At 33.1% G+C, this 24,691-nt stretch overlaps 1 protein-coding gene across 3 annotated transcripts in view; it reads left to right on the top strand.

Moving 5' to 3' along the window:
• Positions 1 to 22,524, top strand: part of LOC146993426 (transcription factor LBX1-like) — a 195,939-nt gene extending 173,415 nt beyond the window's left edge. The window contains exon 2 of one of the 3 annotated variants that reach the window (XR_015038774.1): positions 18,249 to 18,384. Coding sequence is in view for 2 of the 3 variants with exons in the window: in XM_085808635.1 (XP_085664761.1) it covers positions 18,249 to 18,601 (353 nt within the window). In the remaining variant the exon portion in view is untranslated. Of the gene's footprint in view, positions 1 to 18,248 lie in introns of all 3 variants that reach the window. The other 2 variants (XM_085808635.1, XM_085808636.1) reach the window with 2 other exon arrangements.
• The last annotated feature ends 2,167 nt before the right edge of the window (positions 22,525 to 24,691 follow it).

The raw sequence follows: 24,691 nt of genomic DNA, 5'->3' as shown, positions 1-24,691 counted from the left end.
CTTTTATTCATGTTCTCAATTAACTGATTATTCGGATAGAGATTTAAAACTTTTTGGTTAAAGACTTTTTTTTGGGGGGGGGTCAAAGCTTTTTTGTTAAAGTGATTTTTGGTTAGAGGTTTATTTTTTGGGGGGTGGTCAAAGCCTTAATTTAAAGAGTTTTTTGGTTAAAGCTTTTTGGTCATTCTTTGTTAATATACGAGGATATTTTACATCACGACTATGTTAAATGGCTATTTAATTGTTATCTCGACAAGCAAATTTTGCACTGTTTGCAAATGTTCAAAAGATATCCACAGTATGAATTTGGTAAAATCTATTTTAAATATTTTTTAAATTTTATTTTTAATTTAACATTTTGTTTCAAACGTTAAAATAATTAAAACAATGATAAATTAAAATAAAATCATTTAATTGCATTCCATTAAACTAAGTGAATTTTTAATAGCCCAAATTAAAAACCGTTCTAAAAAATTACTCAAATTTTTATCTTAAAAATACAAATTGTTATATTAAATGTGATATTATAAAACACAGATTAAATTTTTTGAGATTATTTTGCAGTTCTTTTTTTTTTCACATCTATTTTATATTTGCTATAAAAAATTATTTGAAATACCAATAAAAATGTAATTAAAAAGGATAGTAAATTTCAATTAAGAAATTTAAGCTTTAGTCCTTAAAATGAAAAGTCATTGTACATACCTTTATTGTTTTGTTATATGTCTACTGGCGCATGCAATCTTTAATTCCAAAAGTTTAGTAGTTTTCTGGATATTACAAAGAACTTTCTGGATATTATGTTTCTGACTCTGAAAATAATTATTTCTTTTGTTATATTTGCCCTGTTTACGCGGGTGTTCATGGACTTGTTGAGTTAAGGCTGCCTACTTCCAAGAACAGACGCATTCGTGGGGAAAAGAAAAATTACCTAGTATTCACATCATAGAAGGAAACAACTGCAAAAACACTCATACAGCCAGCCATTCGCTGGTGTTTTAACTTTAATCAAAGTATCACTGTTCAATGGTTTTTACCTCTACGCATGGGCTCAAAATATTTGCCGGATCAAGCTATAGGAAGTATTATTCACAAAAGGCAATTTATAATTTTACCAAGACGTTTTGTTTGACATTTTTATTCAATTAAAAATACCTTTAAAGCTCGTTAATTGATTTATACAGTGGTGAATAAGTAGAAAAATAGGATCTCCTGTATAATTTAGAGGATACACTGGTGCAGTTTTTTTTTTTCTTCCCTTCAAAGATCATTATATGTTGGTGATCATATTTGTCGATGAGCCTTCAGTCAAGAAAGCTAAATGCAATCTCATTTCTATATTACCTGAATTTTACAATCAGTATAGATTTCAGAAGAATAAATTGTTATTAATTTATAAGTTATTAAATAGTCACATAGTAAATTAATTGATAAATGAATGCTACGTAACTAACAAGTTATTATTACTAAAATATTTTCAAAGATTTTTTAGTCGTTATTTAATAGCATTTTCTAAACGTATTAAAAATTAAAGTATAATGCTCAGTTTGCGGCCGACTCCCCTCAAAGGGAATTTTTTCAATATCAAGTTCATGATTGAATGCCATCTGATTTTTTTCCCTCCGTCGCTGTTAGTTGATTTCATGCAGTGAAAGAAATTTGTACAGATTTCGATATTAAGTTTCTCGAATGATCAACTTTAATATTGAGTAAACTAACGAGATTTTAATAGCAAGTCAACGAGAAAAAGTGAAAGCTTGAAAAAGTAGCGCCAATTGGTATTGTAAATTGCAACAATTCGATTGGAGAAACAACCCCGCTGGATAAAACGTTCTACTGAATAAATTATAGGAATTATGACGATCGCTGAATGGCGTGCTGGGGAATAGGATAGTCACGGCTGGCATCATCAGGTTAGAGGTAATCAGGAAAGGAAATAACTCAATTTCTAACACGATAAGATATTTCATGTCTGAGTACTTTCCGGATATTTGAAGTAATTTTGAATAAAACAATCAGATATAGTTATATAGCTACTTACCGTTGATGCTAGAATCCAGTTCCAATGATAATTTAAGTAGTAGGCATGTATAAATGTAAAATCTCTTAACAATAGAAAAGTTTATAGTTTAGTTTTACCATTTTTTTTTTTTTTTACCTTTACTTGTTTTGCTATCATAGTATTTAGCATCTACGCTGTTTAGCAAGCCATGTCGTACGACGAAGCTTCAGGTGTTTCATTTATCATCTAATCTGTCAAGCGAGTGTTGCCATTCCAAGAAATACGAGATGTTTCTTTTATGATCACCGTGATCTGACAAACTGCTAGTTTTTAGAGCTTCGGCCATTCACTGCGGCATCATCATCATCAGCTATAAGATCATTAATTTGTCACTAAAAATAATTGTTTGATTAAATAAACGATCTAAAAGTAGTATACTATTCAATAATTTGTATTTATATTTCCATTTTTAAGATATCCGTAAATGATATAATTCATTATGCATCTAATTCATGTGATTTATAGCATGTGATTTGTATTTAAACCTACCGAACTTCAAGAGAGTAAAAACTGTAATTTCGATCCCCAACATCCTTTTAGTTCGGGTGCCACTGTAGAGACTTTTTAGAATGTAGATTAGGATTTTTTTGGAAGCCGGAGAGATGAAAAATTAGCAAACGCCTTCGCCGGGAATCGAATCACGGACCTCTGGAATACCGGCCCAGCGTGCAGAACCACTACACCACGAAGGCATGCCAAGAAGGTGGGAGAAATACATTATAACTTTATAGATGATATGCTTAAGACATTTTTAAATTCGTAATTACAGGTATGCAGGAGAGGTGCATTTTATGAAGATAAACAGAAATCTATTATGTCAAAAGAAGCGCAAGCAGTACAAAATTGAATGTACCTCAGAATATGCTATAAAATATGTGTCAGTTAACTTTGTGAAGAGTATACTTATTTTAGTGAGTATATGTATTTATTTTCAAGGTAGTGTAATCCACTGATGGTTCTTTTATGTCATAGCGGCCTTGGAGAAAACGGGAACTCAAGCTTTTCAGCGTTGGCCAAAAATAGACGGTTGGGCATACATAAAAGGAATTCGTTCAGTGTTTGTCAATTAAAAAAAAAAAAATTTCAGCCAATAAAACAGGAGATGTGATAAAATCGACAGGAGAGTTGAAAAATCGGGGAGACAGATGAATCCTTCTTAAAACGAAAAAATAATGCAGGGAGAAGACTGACGCAGCAGTGGATTTTAGAATAGCAGAAGCAACTTGTTGCAATGACTGCTTGTTGTTTCAATTACTAAGCATAAACGCGCACTGGTAGTTCTATTCGAGTTCGAATCCTGGGTGCATGGATGTTTTCGTGGCCTTCCCCATGTGTAACGTGTCCCTTAGTTTTCCTCATGTGTAACGTGTTTCTCTTAAGAAGTTATCCACGAAAGCATCCCTTCCTTTAGGCAGTTAGCCTTCGAGGCTTTTCCATAATCACATAAACCAATCCAAACACGAAAATTCTCCAAGAGAGCACTAAGAGCCCGTGAAAGGATCGGGGATTCACATGCACCACGAGAATGATTATTAAAGCAAAGAACAGGAAGAAGCTGGTTTCCGCCACTTTGCGTTAAACCATAAGTAAAATGTCATGGATCCTACGACTGGCTCTCATACCCAGAAAGAAGAAAATTTACAACGACCAGCGAAGATTAAGTTAGGTTATTTGAATATGCAAAACATACGAAGGCTATCTGCCGAATGGGGAAGGAAGCATTCGAAGAGGACTTTCTAAGGGAAACTAGCTCGTACTCAAGTTGCACATGGAGAAAACATGGAAACTACCCATGCAGCCAGACCGTTCCTGGGACAGAACTAAAGTTGAACTTCCAGTATTCATCAGTTTTAACAATTCAGCCACTGCTGGGATTGGGAACCAGCGAAATGGTGGAACAAAAAGTACATCTTCATCTAGAGTCATACATAAAAGGAATATAATTAAGTATGATGTCGACGCTGATAATCTGTTTGACGCATTGTTAGCAGCAATTGATAAACTGCAGATACCAGAAATGTTTGAAATTAATTTCGGAATTGTTTTTATAAGCTTATAAGGTATTTTCTCCCTCCTTCGGGTATGCCTTCGGGGTGTAATGATTAGCACACTTGTCGCGCATTCAAGAGGTCCAGGACTGGAGTGCCGGGGAGAGCATTGTACATTTTTCACTTTCTAGCATAAAAAAAAAAATCTTAATAATTCTACATTGACGCCTGAATTAAAAGGTAGTAGATGATGTGGACCACCAGGATTTGGCAATTGCGTTTCCTAATCCGCAGTCACCCTTTAAAAGGAAGCCTATATAAGGTATTTTCTTCCACCTTTCCGTATGCCTTCGTGGTGTAACGGTAGCACACTCGGTGCATATTGGAGAGGTCCAGGTTCGAGTTCCAGCGAGGGCATTGCTCACTTTTCAAGTACTCCTGCTTCAAAAATACCCAATGTCTGTACAAGTTGTTTATTTAAATGAATTGCTTATACAATTTTATTAAAAGTAATAAAAAAGTTAAATTAGATTGCTTTTGTATGCGTGCGTTAAATAAATTGTGCACTGTAGAACGTTGAATGAATTATGTATATCAATAAACATCTCTTTCTCGTAAAGGGCGAAATCTGGTTAAATACAAGCGCCGATTTCCGTTTCCCATTAATAAAATAAAAGTATCAGCACTTTTCTATAAGGGTTTTATCGCTTTTAGTTCATTAGGGAAAAGTATACTAGGGTTATCGCCTAGGAGTAGGGACGCCATCGAGAAGGACTTGCTGAGGAAAACTGGCTCGTCTACATGTTATACATGGAGTGTAAAATAGTCTAAACGAGCGATTTTAAACCGGTGGTAACCGTACCATGGTGGTAGGCAAAAAAAAAAGCAAAGTATTTTAAACTATTAAATACCTAAATATCCTGTTCAAGTTGTTTTCTTTAACACTCGTAAATTTATGCGATCTTCCTCTCTAACGAAGTCAGTAGAACTTCAGAGTTAAGTACTTCTCATTTGCATTCAACCATGATTCTAAAACTACGTTCTGGCCGAAAGTTGTAAGCTTGAAATTAAGAAGGGATAGGAAAGTAACTTTAACTCAAAATTTAACTGTTAGATAAATTAACATAATCCTTACAAGATGATGGATCCAGGACAATCTACTAGTACTAAGAATGTTGAAAGGATAAGAAAACTTGTTTATAGAAAATATAATGAAAGTTATTTATCATTTGCGTTTACTTATAATGAGGATAAAATGGACCCTCAACCTCAGTGTGTTGTTTGCGGTGAACTCTTATCCAATCAAAGTAAGAAGATATCTTAATCTAAATATGACAGTTTAAAGGATAAATCTGAAGAATACTTTAAGAGTAAACTATCAAAGTTCAAAAATAGTAAACAAGTAATGAAATATTTTGTTACTTCAAGTGAAAAAGCTGTAGAACCTAGTTACCTAGTAAGCCTAAGAATTGGGTAGATTCACACTATTGAAGAAAACCTTATATTACCAGCAGCTGAAGATACCATTTTAACATTATTCAAGGAAAAAGCGGCTAATGAACTTAATAATATTCCGTTACCAAATGATGCATTAAGCCGATGAATTCATGAAATGGCAAATTCCATAAAAGAGACACTTACTCAAAAAATAGAACACAGTGAGTATTTCGCTTTGCAATTGGATGAGAGTACTGATATAACGAACTTTGTTCAATTATTAGTTTACATACGTTTCGAAGGAAATAAAAGAATTGCTGAATAACATTTATTTTGTGAATCTCTTCATGATAGAGCAAATCCAAATGAAATTTTCAAAGTAATTGACAATTTTATGTCTGAGAATGATATTCGGTAGAATAAGTGCATTGTATATATACCTCCTCCTTTCCGTATGTTTGTGCTTTAGCAGGAAAACATTCCGGTGTTATTTCTCAAATAAAAGAAGTTGCAACCTGAAACTACTCATTGCTCCATTGATCATGAGCTTTAGTAGCCAAAACAATTCCCGAAACTCGAAAATCGTTTTCAATCAAGCTATAAAAATTGTATGCCAAGAGATGGGCAGTGAACATGAAAAGCTTTTGTTACATTCCGAAATAAGGTGGTTATCCAGAGGCGAAGTTTAAAATCTTCTTTTTGAACTTCGACCATAAATTCAAATTTTCTCCCATGATTCAAAATTTGAATTGAAAAAAATGTTTATTTAGTATTATTGTTGGTGCGTTTAGCATATTTATCTGTCATTTTTGGAAAGCTAAATGAATTAAATTTAGGATTACAAAAGCGAAGTGTTGATTTGTTTACCCTTAGAGAAAAAATAAATGCAATGATAAAAACCTAGAGCTAATAATCAAAGAATTGGACAGTATTTTAAGCTTTTTACTACTTTAAGAAAGTTTCCTAACCGAAAATAACTTGAAAATAAAAGAAAAATTAGCATCCGACATTTTAAAATCATTGTTTTTTTATTGCTAAATAATTTCAACATGTATTTTCCCGAAGATTATGAAAAACAAAATTGGATTACAAATCCATTTTGTTCAAATGTACATAAAATTTTATCTCGCGAAGAAAACGAACAATTGATAGAAATTTCTTGTGATCGAACTCTAACTGAAGCTTTTAAAAATAACACATTAAGATTTGGCTGAACCGAAATAAAAGAATTTAAAGTCATTTCAAATAAAGCTATTAAATTTTTATTGCCTTTTCGCACAACCTAATCGTGTGAGCAAGGATTTTCATCCATGTTGTATTTGAAAAATAAATGCAGGACAACATTAAAAGTGGATCCTAATTTACGGCTTAAACTAAATGAAATAAGACCAGACATAAAGAAATTGATTTCTCTAAAACAGGCCTAAATTTTACACTAAATTTTAGAATTTAAGTATTATAACTTAAATTTTGATAATTACAATGGTAACCAAATTTTAATCTAATACTTTTTTATGTGTGTATCTTTAATACAAATAGCAAATAGGCTGCGCAAATAGCAATATATATGTTATTAATATTTCTATTGAGAAATTAAAAAATAATCATTGAAAAATGTACTGGTGGTACTAAAGATTTTCAGGTTTGCTTAGATGGTACGCGTTAGACAAAAGGTTGAGAATCGCTGGTCTAAAATATATAAAGTCTATTGCATTTAGCACAGCAGTTTCGTTTTCTAACTTTGAAGGGAAATTATATTTTATTTGTCACTAATATTGCATCTATTGATTCAATTATTTACACTAAAAAATAAGAAGTAAAGAGTTCTAAAGTTAAATTGCATTTATAAAACCTAAAGAAAATTCCTAACCTAAGTGGTACTTTTTTCCCCTACGATTTCTGCATGACATTATTTGTTTTGCGATATACTTTAGCTTCTAAATATGTTACGGAAAATTTTGAAGTTCATTAAAAACCGTAATGCATACAATACATTTGGTAAGAAGTCTCGTCAGAAACTGGTAAATGATAATTACATACATTTGTAAATGAAATAAACTTCGAACGAGCGCAGAAGAAAAATGATGAAGTCTCGAACAGAAATGGCTTTCGCCAGAAAACAGCTCACCGGTGACAGTAATTAGTCAAAATCCATAATTCATTTCTTCGTTCTCCCAGCTGTAGTGTAGCTAGTATGAGAAGGCTTCCTTTGACACGAATATGACAAATTAGATGACCTTTCCAGGCGCTGATTATGTTGCTGTATTTTTTGACACTCAGACAGGTAAGTGGAGATAAAGCAGCCTTAATAAAAAGAAAATCACAAAATCAGATGCGGGCTGCCACATTTATGAGGTGAGCGCCGCGTCTTATTTATTATAAAGTTCGTTAGAAGGGAAAGGGTTAGAGGTTTTTAGAATCTTTGAAATAAATTTTCTGCCTTTTGTACGCTCAATTAAAAAGATATATAGCAATTACGCTATAAAAGAAAACATTGCTAGTGCAAGACGTTTTTTTTAAGGAAACAAAATGAATTTTCTGCGAATAAATAGTAATTTCATATTAAACGTAATTAACGTGAAAAACTGCAAACTTGCATTAATATTTGTTACGATTGATAATGATTTGTGCTTGTGCCTCTGTTCCAGAATAACAAACATCTGAACCTAGTGGCAACGTTTGTTTGAAGTGCTGGTGTGATTTCAACATTCTGCCATAGATGATTCGCATACTCAAAGCACTGGAGCAATAGTGACTCATAATGGAAAGCACTGCTCAGAACACCCTGAACACTTGTGTACGTGGTGCGGTGGAAGGTGATGTAAATGGTCAAAAGTGAACTGCATGGTTTCTTTGGAAAGGAGGACATTCAGATAATAAATTCAAAGGCGACTAGTGGTTGTTTAAAAAGCAATGGCACATTAGTAGTGAGGGGTATACACGTCGCAGTGCAATAGGTGATCATCTTGACGTAGACGAAATGAAGCATTACCCTTGATGAAGAATAACGCATTAGTAGGCACATTAGTAGTGAGGGGTATACACGTCGCAGTGCAATAGGTGATCATCTTGACGTAGACGAAATGAAGCATTACCCTTGATGAAGAATAACGGGAGTCAGCAGAGGAATTCATCATACGATAATGCAGATTTGAAAGTACATAAAATTTGAGTTCAGCGGGCGCCACAGAGGTTCGTTAACCTGCAGAAGCAACACTGCATGATAATGTGCCAGGAATTTTTGCACTATACACTTTTCAGTTTCAAATGTTATGTTATTGAAATTTACTCTGGTTATTGAAAGTTCAGTTTCAAATGTTGCATAATGTATTTTTGAAAGTTTTCGATCCTACATACAAGTTTCCTAAGGAACATGTTATTCAAAACCGTTTATTTCATTACAAATTTTATGTGCACCGTTGTGTGAAAAGAATAAGCCACTATCTGTAAAAGAAATTAATCTTATTATCCTAGTATCTGAATTTTTTTTTGCAGTTTGAGGGAAAAACGAGCTTTTAGAAAACTAATGACATATAAGCCCAATAACTTTTAAAAATTCTAGTCACAAAATAATATAAGCTCAGTTTTTGCCGTGACTTTATAAATTTTATTAGTAAACCAAGCGGACGTTAGCGAAATTCTAGAATGATGATTTATTCAGCAGGAACATGTAGATCACAGTGTAATTAAAAATGGCTCTATAAATTTACGCTTTTAACTTTCACCAGAATAGCATTTCATAAATTCATTAATCGTTTCATCAAAACTAGCACAGAGGCCTAATAGGCTTTGTCATATTCTATTCAACAGACACAGATTTTAACCTGAGTACGAATCTCTGCGAACCGGTTGGAGACGTGGATGCAAGCCAATTTCCCTTAAAAAAATCTCGGCGAAGAAATATTTCTCTCTGCATCACCATTAAAAATATAAAAAAATAAGGTACTTACGGAAAATCCCGTCGATCATTTTTGCCTATTAAATAAAACACTCCAAACTACGCAACTTTTTGCCAAAAATGGAACAGCCGAAGTGGTTCTTCAGTGATGTGATCTTCTAAGCCTATGTGGGACCGCGCGCCATCATTTGGATTTATATGTGGATGAATTTATGTGGCGTCGGCTTCACAAGGATAAAGATATATTCCTTGCTATTCTAACTGAAATTAGGAATTTTTGGCCGGCGTAATAAATCCGAATGAGTACTGTAAAAGCACTTATTTTCACGAGCCGTAATTTTCGCGAAAATGAAGATATCGGTGATTTCGGGAGCTGAAAATTTCGCGAAATTTGGTAAGTGAGAAATTTCTGAAGTTTTATTATTATTTGAGGCGAAAAAGAAGTATTTCGTGAGACTTATATTTTTTCGAGAAAATTAAAACCGAGCGAAAATAATTGCTTTTACAGTATATCTCCTTAATAAAAAATAACGGAAATTTTTAATGAAAAATTAAATATAAATAAATGATAATATAATAAATTTGAAAGAAAATTAGAATAGGACGTTTTTTCTTGTATTTAATAATTTTTTTTTCGGTTTTGCACGATTGGCACCGTCTCTTGTGGTCGACGGGATTTTCCGTAAGTACCAATAATAATAATAAACCTCTGGGAAATCTGAGATACTGTATTCTATGATTTTCATATGTTGTATCAAATCTGCCGTGCGTTATAGAGGATATGCTAGGGCTACTTGAATATTATATAAATTCTTTTGATGATCCTCGTATTTCACCATGAAAAAAGAAGTAGAAATATAAATCACGTTTTAATTCGAATTTTATAAGGATTTTACAATGACAGGTATCGTCTCTGGCAAGCTTAAAATTTAACAGATGTGGCTACATGCCAACGATTCAGCTACATATGTGCCGGCACGTGCCACATTAAACTACGCCCGCTTAGAATAGTTTCGTGATCAACAGAAAGTGAACATAGAAATACTGGTCTTATATCTTGCTCACATATTAGCTGGTATTTTACCTGGAATACGAAAGGTGACATGTCTTAGTCAGAAAGGACTCAAACATTTTACAAGTCGTGGCTCATCATTTTCACGCAATGGTTTTGGTAGACATGGTTTCCTTTATGTGTCACAGTAGCACGGATTAAAATATTTTTTGAAAAGATTTATGATCGGCATGAAGTTAACGGGAAGAAGACATATCTTGTTACGTGTGACTCTGTATCCAGAAAGTAAGCGAAAATTTCATCAATGTGGAATAATAATGCTTGCTTACCAGAGTGCGAGATTATTTAATTCGTTTCTAAAAGACAAAGTTCAAACAAATATTATATGCACGTATTCAATTTAATATGTATATGACGTCCTCGAAACTGCTATTTCTCCCCTCCCATTTCCTCTCACAAAGTCTTTAAAAGCTGAAACTTGCTGTTATTCTTGTGTGGTAATTATTGCTTTCCTCTAATGGTAATGATTTGCTTGAAGGAATTAGTTACCAATGAAGCCTTAAATGATTGACGAAGAAGTCATGCATCACATTGATTACATGTTTCATATGCCTTTTGTAGAAACAAATTGCTGATGTCTGAGTTCCGCAGGCTGTTTAGCTATTCCCATTTTCCGGTATAGTTAAACCCAATAAATTGTATTTATAAATTATCTAAATGCAATCATTTTACATTATGAGATCCAATGTCTCTTCACTAAAACATTGTCAAACGCTCTTAAGATTATGACTGTTCGTTTTTTTAGTAAATCACATGACAGCTATTTCTTTCCTAAAGGATGGGATGCCTTTGTGATGCATTTTCAGATAGAATTTGACTTGTATTTACATTGCACGTGGAGAACAACACGAAAACGCCCATAAAGATAGGCCTTTCACCGGTATTCAAAAGTGGGTTGAAGTACTGGGTGATCCGAAAGTAGCAAAAAAAGTAAAAATTGAATAATTCGAAAAGTATAGACAGTATAACAATGCGATTTTCACAGAAAAAGGATTTTTTAATAACCAAATATTTTACATGGTTTTCCAATGGGAAGCTATGTTGCTGTTCACAAAACTGGCATTTTGTACTTGACTGTTTGATGATCATTCAGGATTTTCCTCAAGACGAAATGTCACAAAATCCATCAGGAACTGAAACCGATCGATTTCTAGAGACATGAGTTTACAAACTGGGCTTTTCTGACAGATGGGAAACAACACAGACTGGCTGCTAAACGCTCTGCGGACTCACAAGCTGCAATGTGCAGTTAATGGAAGCCTAAAAGCATACAGTTGCCGCATCTGGGGGGAATAATGAACCCACTTTCGATTACGAAAATATCTTTGCATCAGACAGAGATGGCAGTATGAGTGGGGAGTTTACTGGGTCATTCCTTACATTCTCCTTCTCTTTTCAGAAAATCTACAGCGGTACATTTCGAGCTGTTTTTATCACAGATAAGCGTTATGCAGCACTTTTAAGAGACAACATCACTCCTTTCTTACTAGAAAGGCAAAGCTCTAAAGTGAAACATTCATGTAGGATGGACCGCTTTCATCCAGATCTTATCCAGCACCCGCTGCGATCGGCATTTGATGATGATTGTCTCCTCAGGCACTCTTTGTCGCAAGAATGGCCTCAAAATCTCCAGACCGTGTATCTTCTGGCTTTTGGTTATGTGGATATCTAAAATCATGAAAATACCCAATAATTAGTTGACGTTTTTAGCCGTATTCAAAGAAATTAGTCTCTCTGCCCAGTGGCGTAAAAGATGGCACAAATAATGAATATTTGTAATTCTAGTTGCGTTGAGAACTACATTGCGCCACTGTACGAAATTCTGACACAACAGAACCCCCATACCTCGGTGAAAAGTAACTACTGTGGCAATAAAATCTTTTCTTGTTAAAAAACGTCCCATGTTTCCTGTGAAAACTACAATGCGCTACTTTCTACTTTTCAAATTATTGAATTTTTGTCTTTTCAATTACTTTTTAATCACTTGGTATGCATCGCGGTTCAGCAGTTTCATTCATTTGGCCGCTGGTGGTTACCTCAAAATTATGCTATAATAAAATATATAATTCTTACAATTACAAATACAAATATGTAACCTTTGAAACAAATCCGATAGACTGACTCTGAATTTTAGCGTAAAATATTAATATTTTGAATATATTTGAGAAAAGGCAGCATCTCGTCTGACGAAAACAGATTATAAAAACTAATAACGGTTTCTAAAAACAAATAATGGAATAAAAACTAATAATTTATTTATTATAAAAGCTAATAATGGTTAGGGGAAAAAAGAGGCAAAATTATTTATTTTATACTGCATGTTTTAGTAGCTTTTATAAGAAAGTTTAATTCGTAATGACCTAATATTGAGACACTGTATCGGGGCTTTAAGTGTATCTTAGTTGTCATTTAGCATTATGCGCGAACTTACTAGTAATGGGCTATCCTTACCCACTATTTTACATGCATTTAAAAATACTTTTTAAGAATATTTGAGAGTATTTCATGTTATTGGTTAACGCCATTATAAGTCTTATATGTTTAGCTTTAACCGTTATAAAAATTGTTAATGTAATTAAAATATTATTCTTCAGAGATAGTTTCTAATAGTTATAACTTTTTAGTATGACTTGAATTCCTTTTGTGAGTTATGGGATTTAAAATGCATACTAAAAAATATACTTTTAGGAACACTGACTGATTAAGAAATCGGTAAGTTTTAACATTAAATTTATATAGCATATCTGGCATATTTAGGGACAGTTATCTACCTCTTAAAGAAAATATTATTGAATTGGGTGGAATCCTAAAAGAATGAGCCAAATTATAATTTATTGTTATCTAATTTAGTCTACAAAGTAAATATCCTTTTCAAATGCGCCCACCAGCGGCCGAGTGGTAAAACCACTGAACACTGACCAATTAGCCCCGGGCTCAATCCCCTACGAATAGACTAGTTGACAGGGATTCTCGTGGTTCTCCTCCTTATAACGTGGACAGACAGTCCTCAAAAATTGAAATAATTTACAATTGTATATTTTTTAGTATGCATTTTAAATCCCATAACTCACAAAAGGAATTCAAGTCATACTAAAAAGTTACAACTATTAGAAACTATCTCTGAAGAATAATATTTTAATTACATTAACAATTTTTATAACGGTTAAAGCTAAACATATAAAACTTATAATGGCGTTAACCAATAACATGAAATACTCTCAAATATTCTTAAAAAGTATTTTTAAATGCATGTAAAATAGTGGGTAAGGATAGCCCATTACTAGTAAGTTCGCGCATAATGCTAAATGACAACTAAGATACACTTAAAGCCCTGATACAGTGTCTCAATATTAGGTCATTGTCATAACCCAAATAATTCTCTTCAACTGCAGAATGCCTACTGATTTAACACTTTTGAAAGACAAAAGAAATGAATCAGGTTCTTTACATAAAAGAAGACATGTAAATTATTTCTTAAGCTCAGACGAAGATGACATACCAACATAAGATAGCGAATCTGGAATTCAGTCTATAAGAGTGTACTTGCCACTCATCTGATTCGTCGATGATTATAATCAAGCAAAATGGCCTTTATTAGAATGTAAATTTTGAACTACAATAAAATGTACCGAATGCCAAACCTGTTTATAGTAAATGTTAAAGAAAAAAATAATTGTTTCGAAACCTTTCAAGCAAACAGGCATATTTTTGCTGTTGTATATGTATGAACGATAGAAAAAAATATTTCAGTGTAGATATTTTAATATCACAACTAAAACTATTGAAAATGACATTTCAATTTGATGATTGAAATAATTTACAATTTTTGTTCAGTTTAAGACCTGGGGTGTACATCTTAAACTGAGCATCCTTGATAATTTTAAGCAAATTTTATGAGCTGTAAGATAAAATAGACATTTCAAACCATTAAGTATTTTGTAACATTATCAACGAAAAGGATAAGTTTGGATGCAGATAGTTAAAATTAAAATAGAAATTCTAGAATTTATTTTCGCCTGAAATTTCAGTTAAATAATGAACCCTTGCAAATAAAACAGTTTTCATTTTCTCAACTCTAAAAAGTGATATAACTCTTGAAGTGATACAACTCTAAAAGTGATATATCCCGCCAAAGATGGCGGGATATATCACTCTTCTCTGGTAACCTGCTTTAAGACCGATTGAGTGTGATTTCCTTGCATCGCTCAACGCTTGATTGAAACTGAATTGGATAACGCCCATTTTGCTGCGATCCCGGAGAGCAGTTTTATCACGAAACCTCAACAAATAAATGAAAAATTATGATCGGAATTACCCTTTCCTTCTAAGAACATACATGTGCCGCATTGTTTCTTTGCTGCGAATCAAAATTCGTAAGCTATTGATTTAATTATAATACGTAACATCGCATATTTATTTGAAAACTCTTACTTTAATTAAGAATATAAACACAAACTACATACTCTATTACGAATACGTATGAAACAGAACATATAGCTTAAAAATTTAAAAAAAAAATAGTATTATGTTGATGTCTTGAAATGGTAGTTAAAAGCCCTGTTTGACTTTTTTTTTAATTAATTCAAAGCTATAAGTAAGATAATTGCTTAACCCCTTGACTAGAAATTTAAAAAAAATACCCCGTTTCCTATCCAAGTGAACAAAATATGGCATAAATAAGGTAAATCTAGCATTTGGGAATTTTTTGACAAAAGGTTTTCAAGCCAAAGGCTGGGACACATATTTCCTAGCCATAGTAAATGGTGGAATACATACATATGTCCCACACGTAGCGATCGACTTACTATAAGCACATCTGTTATTCTGTAAAACTTTATTATACGAAATAAATTTTCATCGTATGGTACAGGGTAAAGCATTCTTTGCATAAACCAACATTACACATTGGACGACTCATATTTATTCTTTTCTCTTTGTGGCCCACCAGCGGCCGAGCGGTAAAGTCGCTGAACACTGGTAGTTCGGTCCGAGGTTCGAATCCCGCGAACGGGCTAGCTGCATGGGTGTTTTCGTGGTTTTCCCCATGTGTAACGTGTATACGAGCCAGTTTCCCTTAGAAAGTCCTCCACGAAGGCATCCCTCCCCTTAGGCAGATAGCCCTAGTGTGCTTTGCCATAACTAAATACACCAACACCTTTTCTCTTTGTTCATTTGTATACAGCGAGCGCAGCGGCATCCTGATTTTCCATCTATTGAAAAATGATCCCTAACATTCAGGAGATTCTGAGTAATTTTTAAACTTTTAGTGGGACATATATGTCCCGATAGTAATCAAAAGGTTAACAAAGATAGGCTTCAAAATTTTATCAAAAATTCTTTTGGGGGATTTTGTAGGAATATTCTTCAAAATTATTTTAGTTGCTGTAAAGCCCGCCAATGACCGAGTGGGTAAAGCTGCTGAACATAATAGTTCGACCCAAGTTCTAATCACTGTGAAAGGATTGGTGTGCATGGACGTTTTCATATTTTTCTCCAGGTGTAATGTTAATTCGAGTTCGTTTACCTTCGAAAGTTTTCTACGAAGGTATCCTAAGACAGTCTTTCCGCAATTTGCCGTATTGAACTAAATAAAAAATATTCGTAAACCGCTTTCAAATTCATCTATATGAAATCGTGAAATTCGCTTTAATTTATAGTGGAAGTAAAATGCAGTTTATCTTAGAATTTTGTTTTTGTTTACAATATTGCCGTCTTAGCTGTGAAAACTGAAGTAATTTGTAAAATATGCTGATTATTAACGATTTTCTGAGAGCCTGTATATCTTTTCAACGTACTATGATTAAAAAATTCTCATAAATCGTGTAAACCTAGATGCAGTTGATTTTATGTACACAAATAGCTGACTCTTAGTATCAAGAAATTACAATATAAAACTGAAGACAATAAGCTTATTAGAATATAACCTCAGTAAAACTGAAAGTGGAATATTTGAATTTAGTGTTCGTATACAAATTATGACGGCTAACTGACAGACTTATTAAATACATAATTTTTTGTAAGAGTTTATATTAGGAAGAAAAATCAAGTTTGAAATTTTACTTTAAAATGATGCATGATTTAAAATGATTTTCATAAGAGCAGGATTAACTTTTAAAAATCATATGGCTACAAAATCTAGTTCAGAATAATTATATGACTATATAATTAGAAAATAATTGAAGCAAATCAAGTTATGCATTATTTTAAATCGGGTGCTGCTCTTTAAAAGAGTTTTAAGAAATTACCACTATTGCTTTACCAAATATAGATTGTTTAGATTATGGAAAATAAAGCGAGGGTTACACATCTCTGGGAAAGAGATGCTTTTGTGGAAGACTTTGCAAGAGGAATTGATTCGCTTTCTTGTTACATATGCGAAAGAACCACAAAAATTCTCATGCAGCCAGCCTGCTAGCCAGAATTTGAGACCGGGAGAACCGCTAGTGTTCAATAGGTTTATGGTTCGGCCTCTAGTGGGTACAAAGCAGCTATGAAATTCTGATAAAATATAAATTAATCCACATAAAATTATAAAGTTTTCCTGGCTGGTTTTAATAGTTAAAAAATAAAAATTTAAATTATTTAAACAAAAACATAAAAATAAAACTTATTTCATTTCAATAATACATGATCGAAAAAATATTGATGAAATTCTCCAAGAATTTTATAATTTCATTTATCAAATTTTTTTTTAAATTTCAAAACTGCCCAAACTATATTTTGCATTGCTATAATAATTATAAGTTGAAAAACTTCCTATGGTACTCCCTTATTGATATGACCTTATTTAAACAGTACCATTACAAATCGAGGCCCACCAGCGGCCGAGCGGTGCGGTAAAGTCGCTGAACACTGCCCGTCAACGGGCTGGCTGCATGGATGTTTTCGTGGTTTTCCGCATGTGTAACGTGTATACGAGCCAGTTCCCTTAGAAAGTCCTCCACGAAGGCATCCCTTCCTTTAGGCAGATAGCCCTCGAGGCTTTGCCGTAATTAATTAACCTAACCATCACAAGTCGCAAACTGCTATTGGCAATACTAATCACAGTCGTTTATAGTCCGCCTACCACGAGTTTTGAATAGGGTTGCCGTTTTCAAGCCAGTCCATTAACGAGATGGTTAATTGTTTTAAGCTTAGAGGTTGCATGGAGGAAAATTTGAGTCGAGAAAATGCTAAGCAATAGAGGAAACATGGCAGTTGTAAACTATTTGCATATTTCCTATGCAGATTAGGGTTAGGTTATTTGAATACGACAATTTACGTTTGAATTGAACACGGATATCTGAATACACGACGGCTATCTACTAAGGGGAGGCATGCCTTTGTGAAAGGCTTTCGAAACTGGCTCGTATTCACGATGCACATGAGAGAAACCAACCATGCAGCCAGCTCGTTTGCCTGGGCTCGAGCCTGGGAAGGGACTACGAATATTTAGCAATCGTTAACAGTTTTGTCGCTGGTGGAACCCTTTTGATATACAAATTCTTTTATTAAATAAGGCTTGGCAATAATCTTGGCACTGTTTAAATAACGGGGGCTTTAATAAAGTATTCTATTTGTGTGGTATCTATTATTTGTAGAGGTCGGTGTTATTTGCTGCTTCAAGTAACAGTGTTGGAATTCATTAATCGAGAATGCGGAAGCACGACTGCATTTTGTTTGAAGAACAATACGCATTACACTCACATTTCTGATTAACTGTTGATAATTATAAATACTTTATGATTGCTCTTTTTGTATTTTGTTTCTATTTTTACGCAAACATTAAACATTTTTTTTCGTTCTTTTCAGATCCCACAAGAGATCATCTCAATCTGTTCAGCAGTCGGCAACAGCCTAAAAAGAAAAGAAAATCTCGTACAGCATTTACCAACCATCAAATTTTTGAACTAGAAAAGAGGTTTCTGTATCAAAAATATCTGTCGCCTGCAGACCGGGATGAAATAGCGCAATCTCTGGGTCTGACAAATGCCCAGGTAATCACGTGGTTCCAAAACAGAAGAGCTAAGCTTAAAAGGGATATGGAAGAGCTGAAAAAGGATGTCGATGCTGCAAAAGTCACTGGGCATCGAACCATCTTGGACTCTTTACAAGAAATGAGTACAGCTACTAAGCAATGTTTGAACAAATCGACAGATTCGTAGAACGATTGTCTTGTAAAAACAAAAACAGAAAATAAATGTGATTTGCATATGATCAGAAGAGAGCTCTCGTGCCCAAGTAAGCTTGCGAACTTGAAGGAGCAAATTTCCTGCGAAAGAGTAATGTTTTAAATTACTCAAGTCTTTCAGAATATATATATGTAGTATATAAAATCTGAAATAACGTTATGGAGGATTTAGAAATGCATAAACGAAAAACACAGAGCAAGATTTGACTTAAGCTTTTCATTAACAAACACCTTGTGAGAACTATGGTACAATAATTAAGAACACGTCTTTTTGTATAAAATCTATTAATATTCTTAATATGAAGTAATGCATTATTGATTTACCAAATACAGAATTTTAGTGCTTCCCCATCAAGACAGGAAAAAAGAAGTAATCAGGTATTCATCTGCGAGTATATTTTTGCTCTTATGAGAAATGAGCTCAAAATTATTTTCAAGCTAAAATTGAAGGAACGGCGTAAAAGCTGAAAGTTCTCCATACTTATTAAACTTAACCTGAAGAATTTTAATTTAAGAAACCAAGAGACGCTACGCACATAATCCTTCTGAATAAATACATGAAGTTTTTAAGGAGGCATTAACTCCGTTTATGTTTATTCTTTAAATGTTTATTTGATCTAAAAAATATAAGTTGAAATTTATTCGCTGCAAAAATTTCTAGTCTTTGGCATATGTCTTTCTCAAATTGTCAATGAAATACATATATCGAGTTTATAGAGATTAGTTCTTCATCGGTATTGATAAACATTTTGAACCAATAAATCAATGCGGCGAATATAAATATTAACTCAGACTCTAGATTTGTAAATCTCTGCTAATGATTTTGAAGAAATTAATTGTCACCGAACAATTCAGGTATCAAGCAAGCAAACTAACTATTTATTTTTTATATATTTATATACTCCTAATCAGTAAAAACCTGAAAAATATATCTCATGCGAAATTTATAATTCCCGAATTAAGTTACAATAGATCATAAATAACATTCTAAGCTTAAAACTCAAAAACTAAATAAATAAATAAAAATACGCAAATTAAAAGTAACGAGAAATTTTTAATGCAATAAAATATCAATTTCGAATGCTTCGAAGTGATCTCCAGGATATTAAATATACAACTTAAAAACGGGAATTAAACTTTAGAAACGGAAGTAGCATGAGTAGAAATAATTTTAGAATTACTTGAAATCTGAAGGATGATCTAATCAGAGTGTGAAACTGATCTTTTCCATAGGGCAGAAAAAGCCTCTAGTAGTCGAGCCATTTACCAAATTTGATACCCTATCAATTTATTTACAACAGCCACTCTGCCCTGAAATAAAAATCACTTTTCTCTTAAGACAATAAAATTAGGAAAACATAACTGTGTGAACTATAAGAAAAATCAATGATTTTTATTTATTTACTTTTATTTCAAACAAATAGATAATTCTTAATTTTTCTTCGAGTTAATAAATAATATTGAATTTATATTTTTCTGTAATAAATTCATGAAAAATCAACAGTCAACTTTATTAATCAAAATCAGACACTGTACACAAATTTTACAGAGCTATGACGTTTAAACTATATTCCATATATATATATATATATGCTCATAAAATAATTCTTCTAAATCAGGCATGGCAACTTAAAAAGAAGTCATGATGGCAAATACGAAAATCCTTTAATTACCCCCCAAAAAGCCCCTCTTTAAGATGCAGAATGTTTTCGAATAATAAACTGGTCGAAAATATTGCAAAGATTGCTTACATCCAGTTAATGTCATACCACTAAACTATTTCGCTTGCTTGTTCGAATGAACACGGCAGAGCAATCGAAGGCTATCTGCCTCAGGGAAGAAAGTTTTTCGTAGACATTTATCTAAAAGAAACTGTCTTGTATTCATACACAGCCTGTTCGCCAGTATTCGAAGCCAAGTTGAATTTTGGGTACTTACGTATTAACACAACCACCTTGGCGCAATTTGGCGTTTTTTTACAGGTAAAAAGTAAAGCTACTTATCGGGTGGAAGCTGGCGGTTTTTGGGCCTTTTTCTTAGAAAGATTCGCAAATTATCGATATTTATTGTTAAGTCCGTAAACATTATCAACATATGGAAAGAAAATATACGCTAGCAATTTATATATAGCATATATAGCATATATAGCAATTTATATATAGCATATATAGCAATTTATATATAGCAATTTAAAATACAAATTTGAATTATTAAATAAGGATAAAGTCATATATTAAATAATAAAGCACTTGCATTCTTCTTCAAATCCTTCTGCAATTTTTTGCGCTATATTTCTCCCGAAAAACACAGCGATCTCTTTCGCTTAAAAAATATCAGAGAACTGCGGAGACTCGTGCTTCTTGAAATCCTCGGCAACAGCGGCTACCTAAGAAACGCATTTTCTAGTTGTTCCCTTTAGAAAAATTTCAGCAAAATTCTATATTCCTACAGAAATTTTACCGCAAATGGCATTATTGGTACATACCGCAAGCTCAAATTTTAAAACTAAATTTATGGTAAAAGATATCACGATTTGTTTATGAAAACCTTGGAACTTGGAATACAACAACAAAGAACGCTTACGAAAATGGTGGAGTTGCTTGGCTGAAGAACTGTCAAGAGCAGGGTTTTCGGAAGAATGGTTACGGACATGGCTGCCACAGTTTGGCACATTCTGAAAATCTGACGACTACTAAGGTGGTGTCATTAATACGTAAGTACCGAATTATGGACTTCGAATTCGCTAATTGCCCATTAGTAAATTGTTTCGATTTTACATTCACCTCTCATGGATGCGGACTTTATTCTGGTTACATATACACATCAGTATACTTTGAACTATTCCAAGTAGCTGTCATATAGTAAAAGACTTAAACTAATTTTAAAGCAATGAAGCAGTTCTCGCTATTTGTTGCTGTGAAACAGAAATTTAGCTGACCTGATTTAGAAGAATCGATTTATAAGCAGATAAATATAGTAGGTTAAAAAAATAATTCAAAAAGAAACTAAAACAAAAAAGACTCCCCCCCCCGAAAAGAAAACTGATGGTTCTACTGTAGTTAATTTAATATTTTAATGACAATGAAGAGCAATTAAAAATAAATTTTTATACGTTTCTTCCTCGGAAAATAATGAATTATCAGCATTAGACTGTAGTATTTTGTTGGCAATGAATGAAAATAAAAGTAAAAAATGTAATGCTTTTCTCATGTCCAGACTGAATTGAAAAGTGCATTTGAATCTTCTGTACGACCAAGAAAAAGATTAATCTTCTTAAAAATATTACGTAATGCAAGTGCCAAAAAGCCTCATTATAAATTATCAATGAAATTAAACTTGTATTATATATTCACAAGTTCATTTGCGTGTCCCCAGAAAGCAAATTAGATGTAAATAAATTAACGCAATTAGCTAATGAATTAATACACCTAACATTCACAAATATATGTAACCGCATTTCTAGAAAATAGAATTTAGAATGCGAAAATAAATTAAGGAAAATTCGTATTTTAATTACTCATTTGAAATTTAAACATAAATAATATTCTCAAAATAGTCTTAGTGTTTCATTATTTCAGTTAGCAATAGATTTAGAGAACAATATTACAGACATTCTTAGTATCTTCGGATTATATGTGTTATCATAGCATAATGAGTTTGCTCTCTGTGAGAAGTTTACTGCTGAAGATCTCAAGAACTCGGAAAAAAAAAAAAAATGAAAGAAAAAAAACTTGACTATAATTTTAGCTTCTTCTGTATTTGGAAAGCTGTATATACGTTTTGCGAAAAATTGTTTAAAATGTAATATTTCAATGTATTTGTGCAATCCAAAGTTCTAATCTTAGAAACTTTAAATAGGTTCTACTAAAACTGAAATCAATAAAATGTCTTATTCAATTGTTTGCTTATTTACCACAATTCATATATTCAATTGTTTGCTTGCCACATATTCAGATACATGTTTCGCTTGAAAATTTGCAAGTAAGAAATTATACCTTTTCTTTATAGCTCTTACACAACTTAGGTAAAATAGTGAAAATATACTTCAAAATTTTGTTATTAAAATGTATTAAGCATGTAACGGAATTAAGGAAGCTATGTTTGAAAGCTTCTTAGGTAAAAAACACTTTTCATAATTAATTTTCTTAGTAAGTGGTACACATAAAAATCAATCATGACAGCCAAAATATAAACAGGCTCCATACTGTTGAAATATATTGGATGATAGGGAAAATTATCCACAGTAAACAAGTCTCTTTTATGGATGGTTTAAAAAGCCCATAAGATTATTTAAAATAACACAGTTTAAACTTAAGTAAACGTAAGATAAAAGAACTGCAAAAAAGTGCCATAAAATCTTTATTTCTTCTATATATGAGTGAACTAAATAAGAACACAATATGTTAACTAAATTAACTTAACGACCTAAAATATTATTCACCTGAATATATCAATAGAGGTAAAATTTTTCTCCTATAAAATGAAATGGTAATATACGGAATATTTAACAGGTAAGAAATGTTAAATAATCGAAGTTCACCAGTGGGCGAACGATAAAATCACTGAACGCTGGTAGTTTGACTCGGGTTCCAATCCCAACAAATAGACTGGTTGCTTGGAAATTTTCCGATTTTTCCTTGTGTAACACGAATACGACCTAATTTCGTTTGGAAATTAGGCCCACCAGCGGCCGAGCGGTAAAGACGCTGAACACTGGTAGTTCGGTCCGAGGTTCGAATCCCGCAAACGGGCTGGCTGCATGGGCGTTTTCGTGGTTTTCCCCATGTGTAACGTGTATACGAGCCAGTTTCCCTTAGAAAGTCTTCCACGAAAGGCATCCCTCCCCTTAGGCAGATAGCCCTAGTGTTTTTTGCCATAATTAAATACATCACACCACACCACACCGTTTGGAAATTACTTCACGAAGGCATCCCTTCATTTAGGCGAATAGTTCTCTCGTGCTTTGTCATAGTAAATAATCCCAATCCTTAAATAGTCAAGTTTCGTAAAGTTTAGAAGTGTGAAGTATTTTCCTTGGATACTGATTTTCTTCAGTAGAGATTCGTTTTAAATGTAATTTAGGAAGGAAATGTTTTTATATACAACTAATGGCCTTTACGCAAATACAAATCGTCTTGGTAATGTTTACAATGTAAATTAATTCATGATATGTGAAAGTTCACAATGTTTAGCGTAGCAGTTTTCATAACAGATATAAAAATCTTCCAAAAATTATGTAATTTGTCATTCATACGCACATATCTTTTCCCTTCTGTTTCTGTTTGGAATTTATTTACACCTACAAAGCGAGTTCTTTTTTACGTAAGGATATGCCGCACTGCTTACACGTGGAATTTCCATCGATTCCGTCACGGCTGCGCTAATTTCAATTACTGGAGTGCAAATTCAGTACGATACTGAATAAAGAAGTTGATGTTTCCTACCAAAAGCACGCCCAAATGCCCGGCAAGAACAGGATTGCAACTCCCCTTCATCACCTTCTAGAGGTGATTAGAACATTTCTAGCTACCACATTTATACCAATCTACCTAATATTTTTCAACCTGTCAGACAGCGGGAAAATCAATTGGAGATAATAATAGGGCTCGGGCACCCCGGTGGATATTCACCACCCGACACTGCGCTCCTCCTTCAGATCAGCCACGTGTTCGCAGGGCAGATGTTTCAACACAGAGGTGATTCTAGGCAATCCAATCAATTGTTGATTACCATGCATATCCAATTTCTTCATTAGCTTACAGTTCGAAAAATGTATTCTTTTTTTACATTTAGCTCTTTTAGCACTTTTTAGTGAAAATATCTTATGAATTGGTTCTGATTGTTCAAAAGAAAGGATATATGTACATGTGTATGATATGATTATTCTCTATAAACATTCCTCTAAAACGTAATCCTTTCCTGGTATGATTTGCTTTATTCAAATAAACCATCAAGCAAACAAACTGCATCTGAGGTTTCGACTTTCCACCTCTGAAATTTATTTCGAAGTACTTCGGGTAGAAAAGTTTTATATTTCCAAAATTTCATAAAATATTTTTGCACC

This window comes from Stegodyphus dumicola, chromosome X1 (assembly GCF_044657685.1).
Source record: "Stegodyphus dumicola isolate Sdum_Otavi_A_Nest chromosome X1, ASM4465768v1".
Classification (NCBI taxonomy): domain Eukaryota; kingdom Metazoa; phylum Arthropoda; class Arachnida; order Araneae; family Eresidae; genus Stegodyphus; species Stegodyphus dumicola.
Note: the sequence above shows the minus strand (reverse complement) of the source record. Positions and strands in the feature narration are given on the sequence as shown.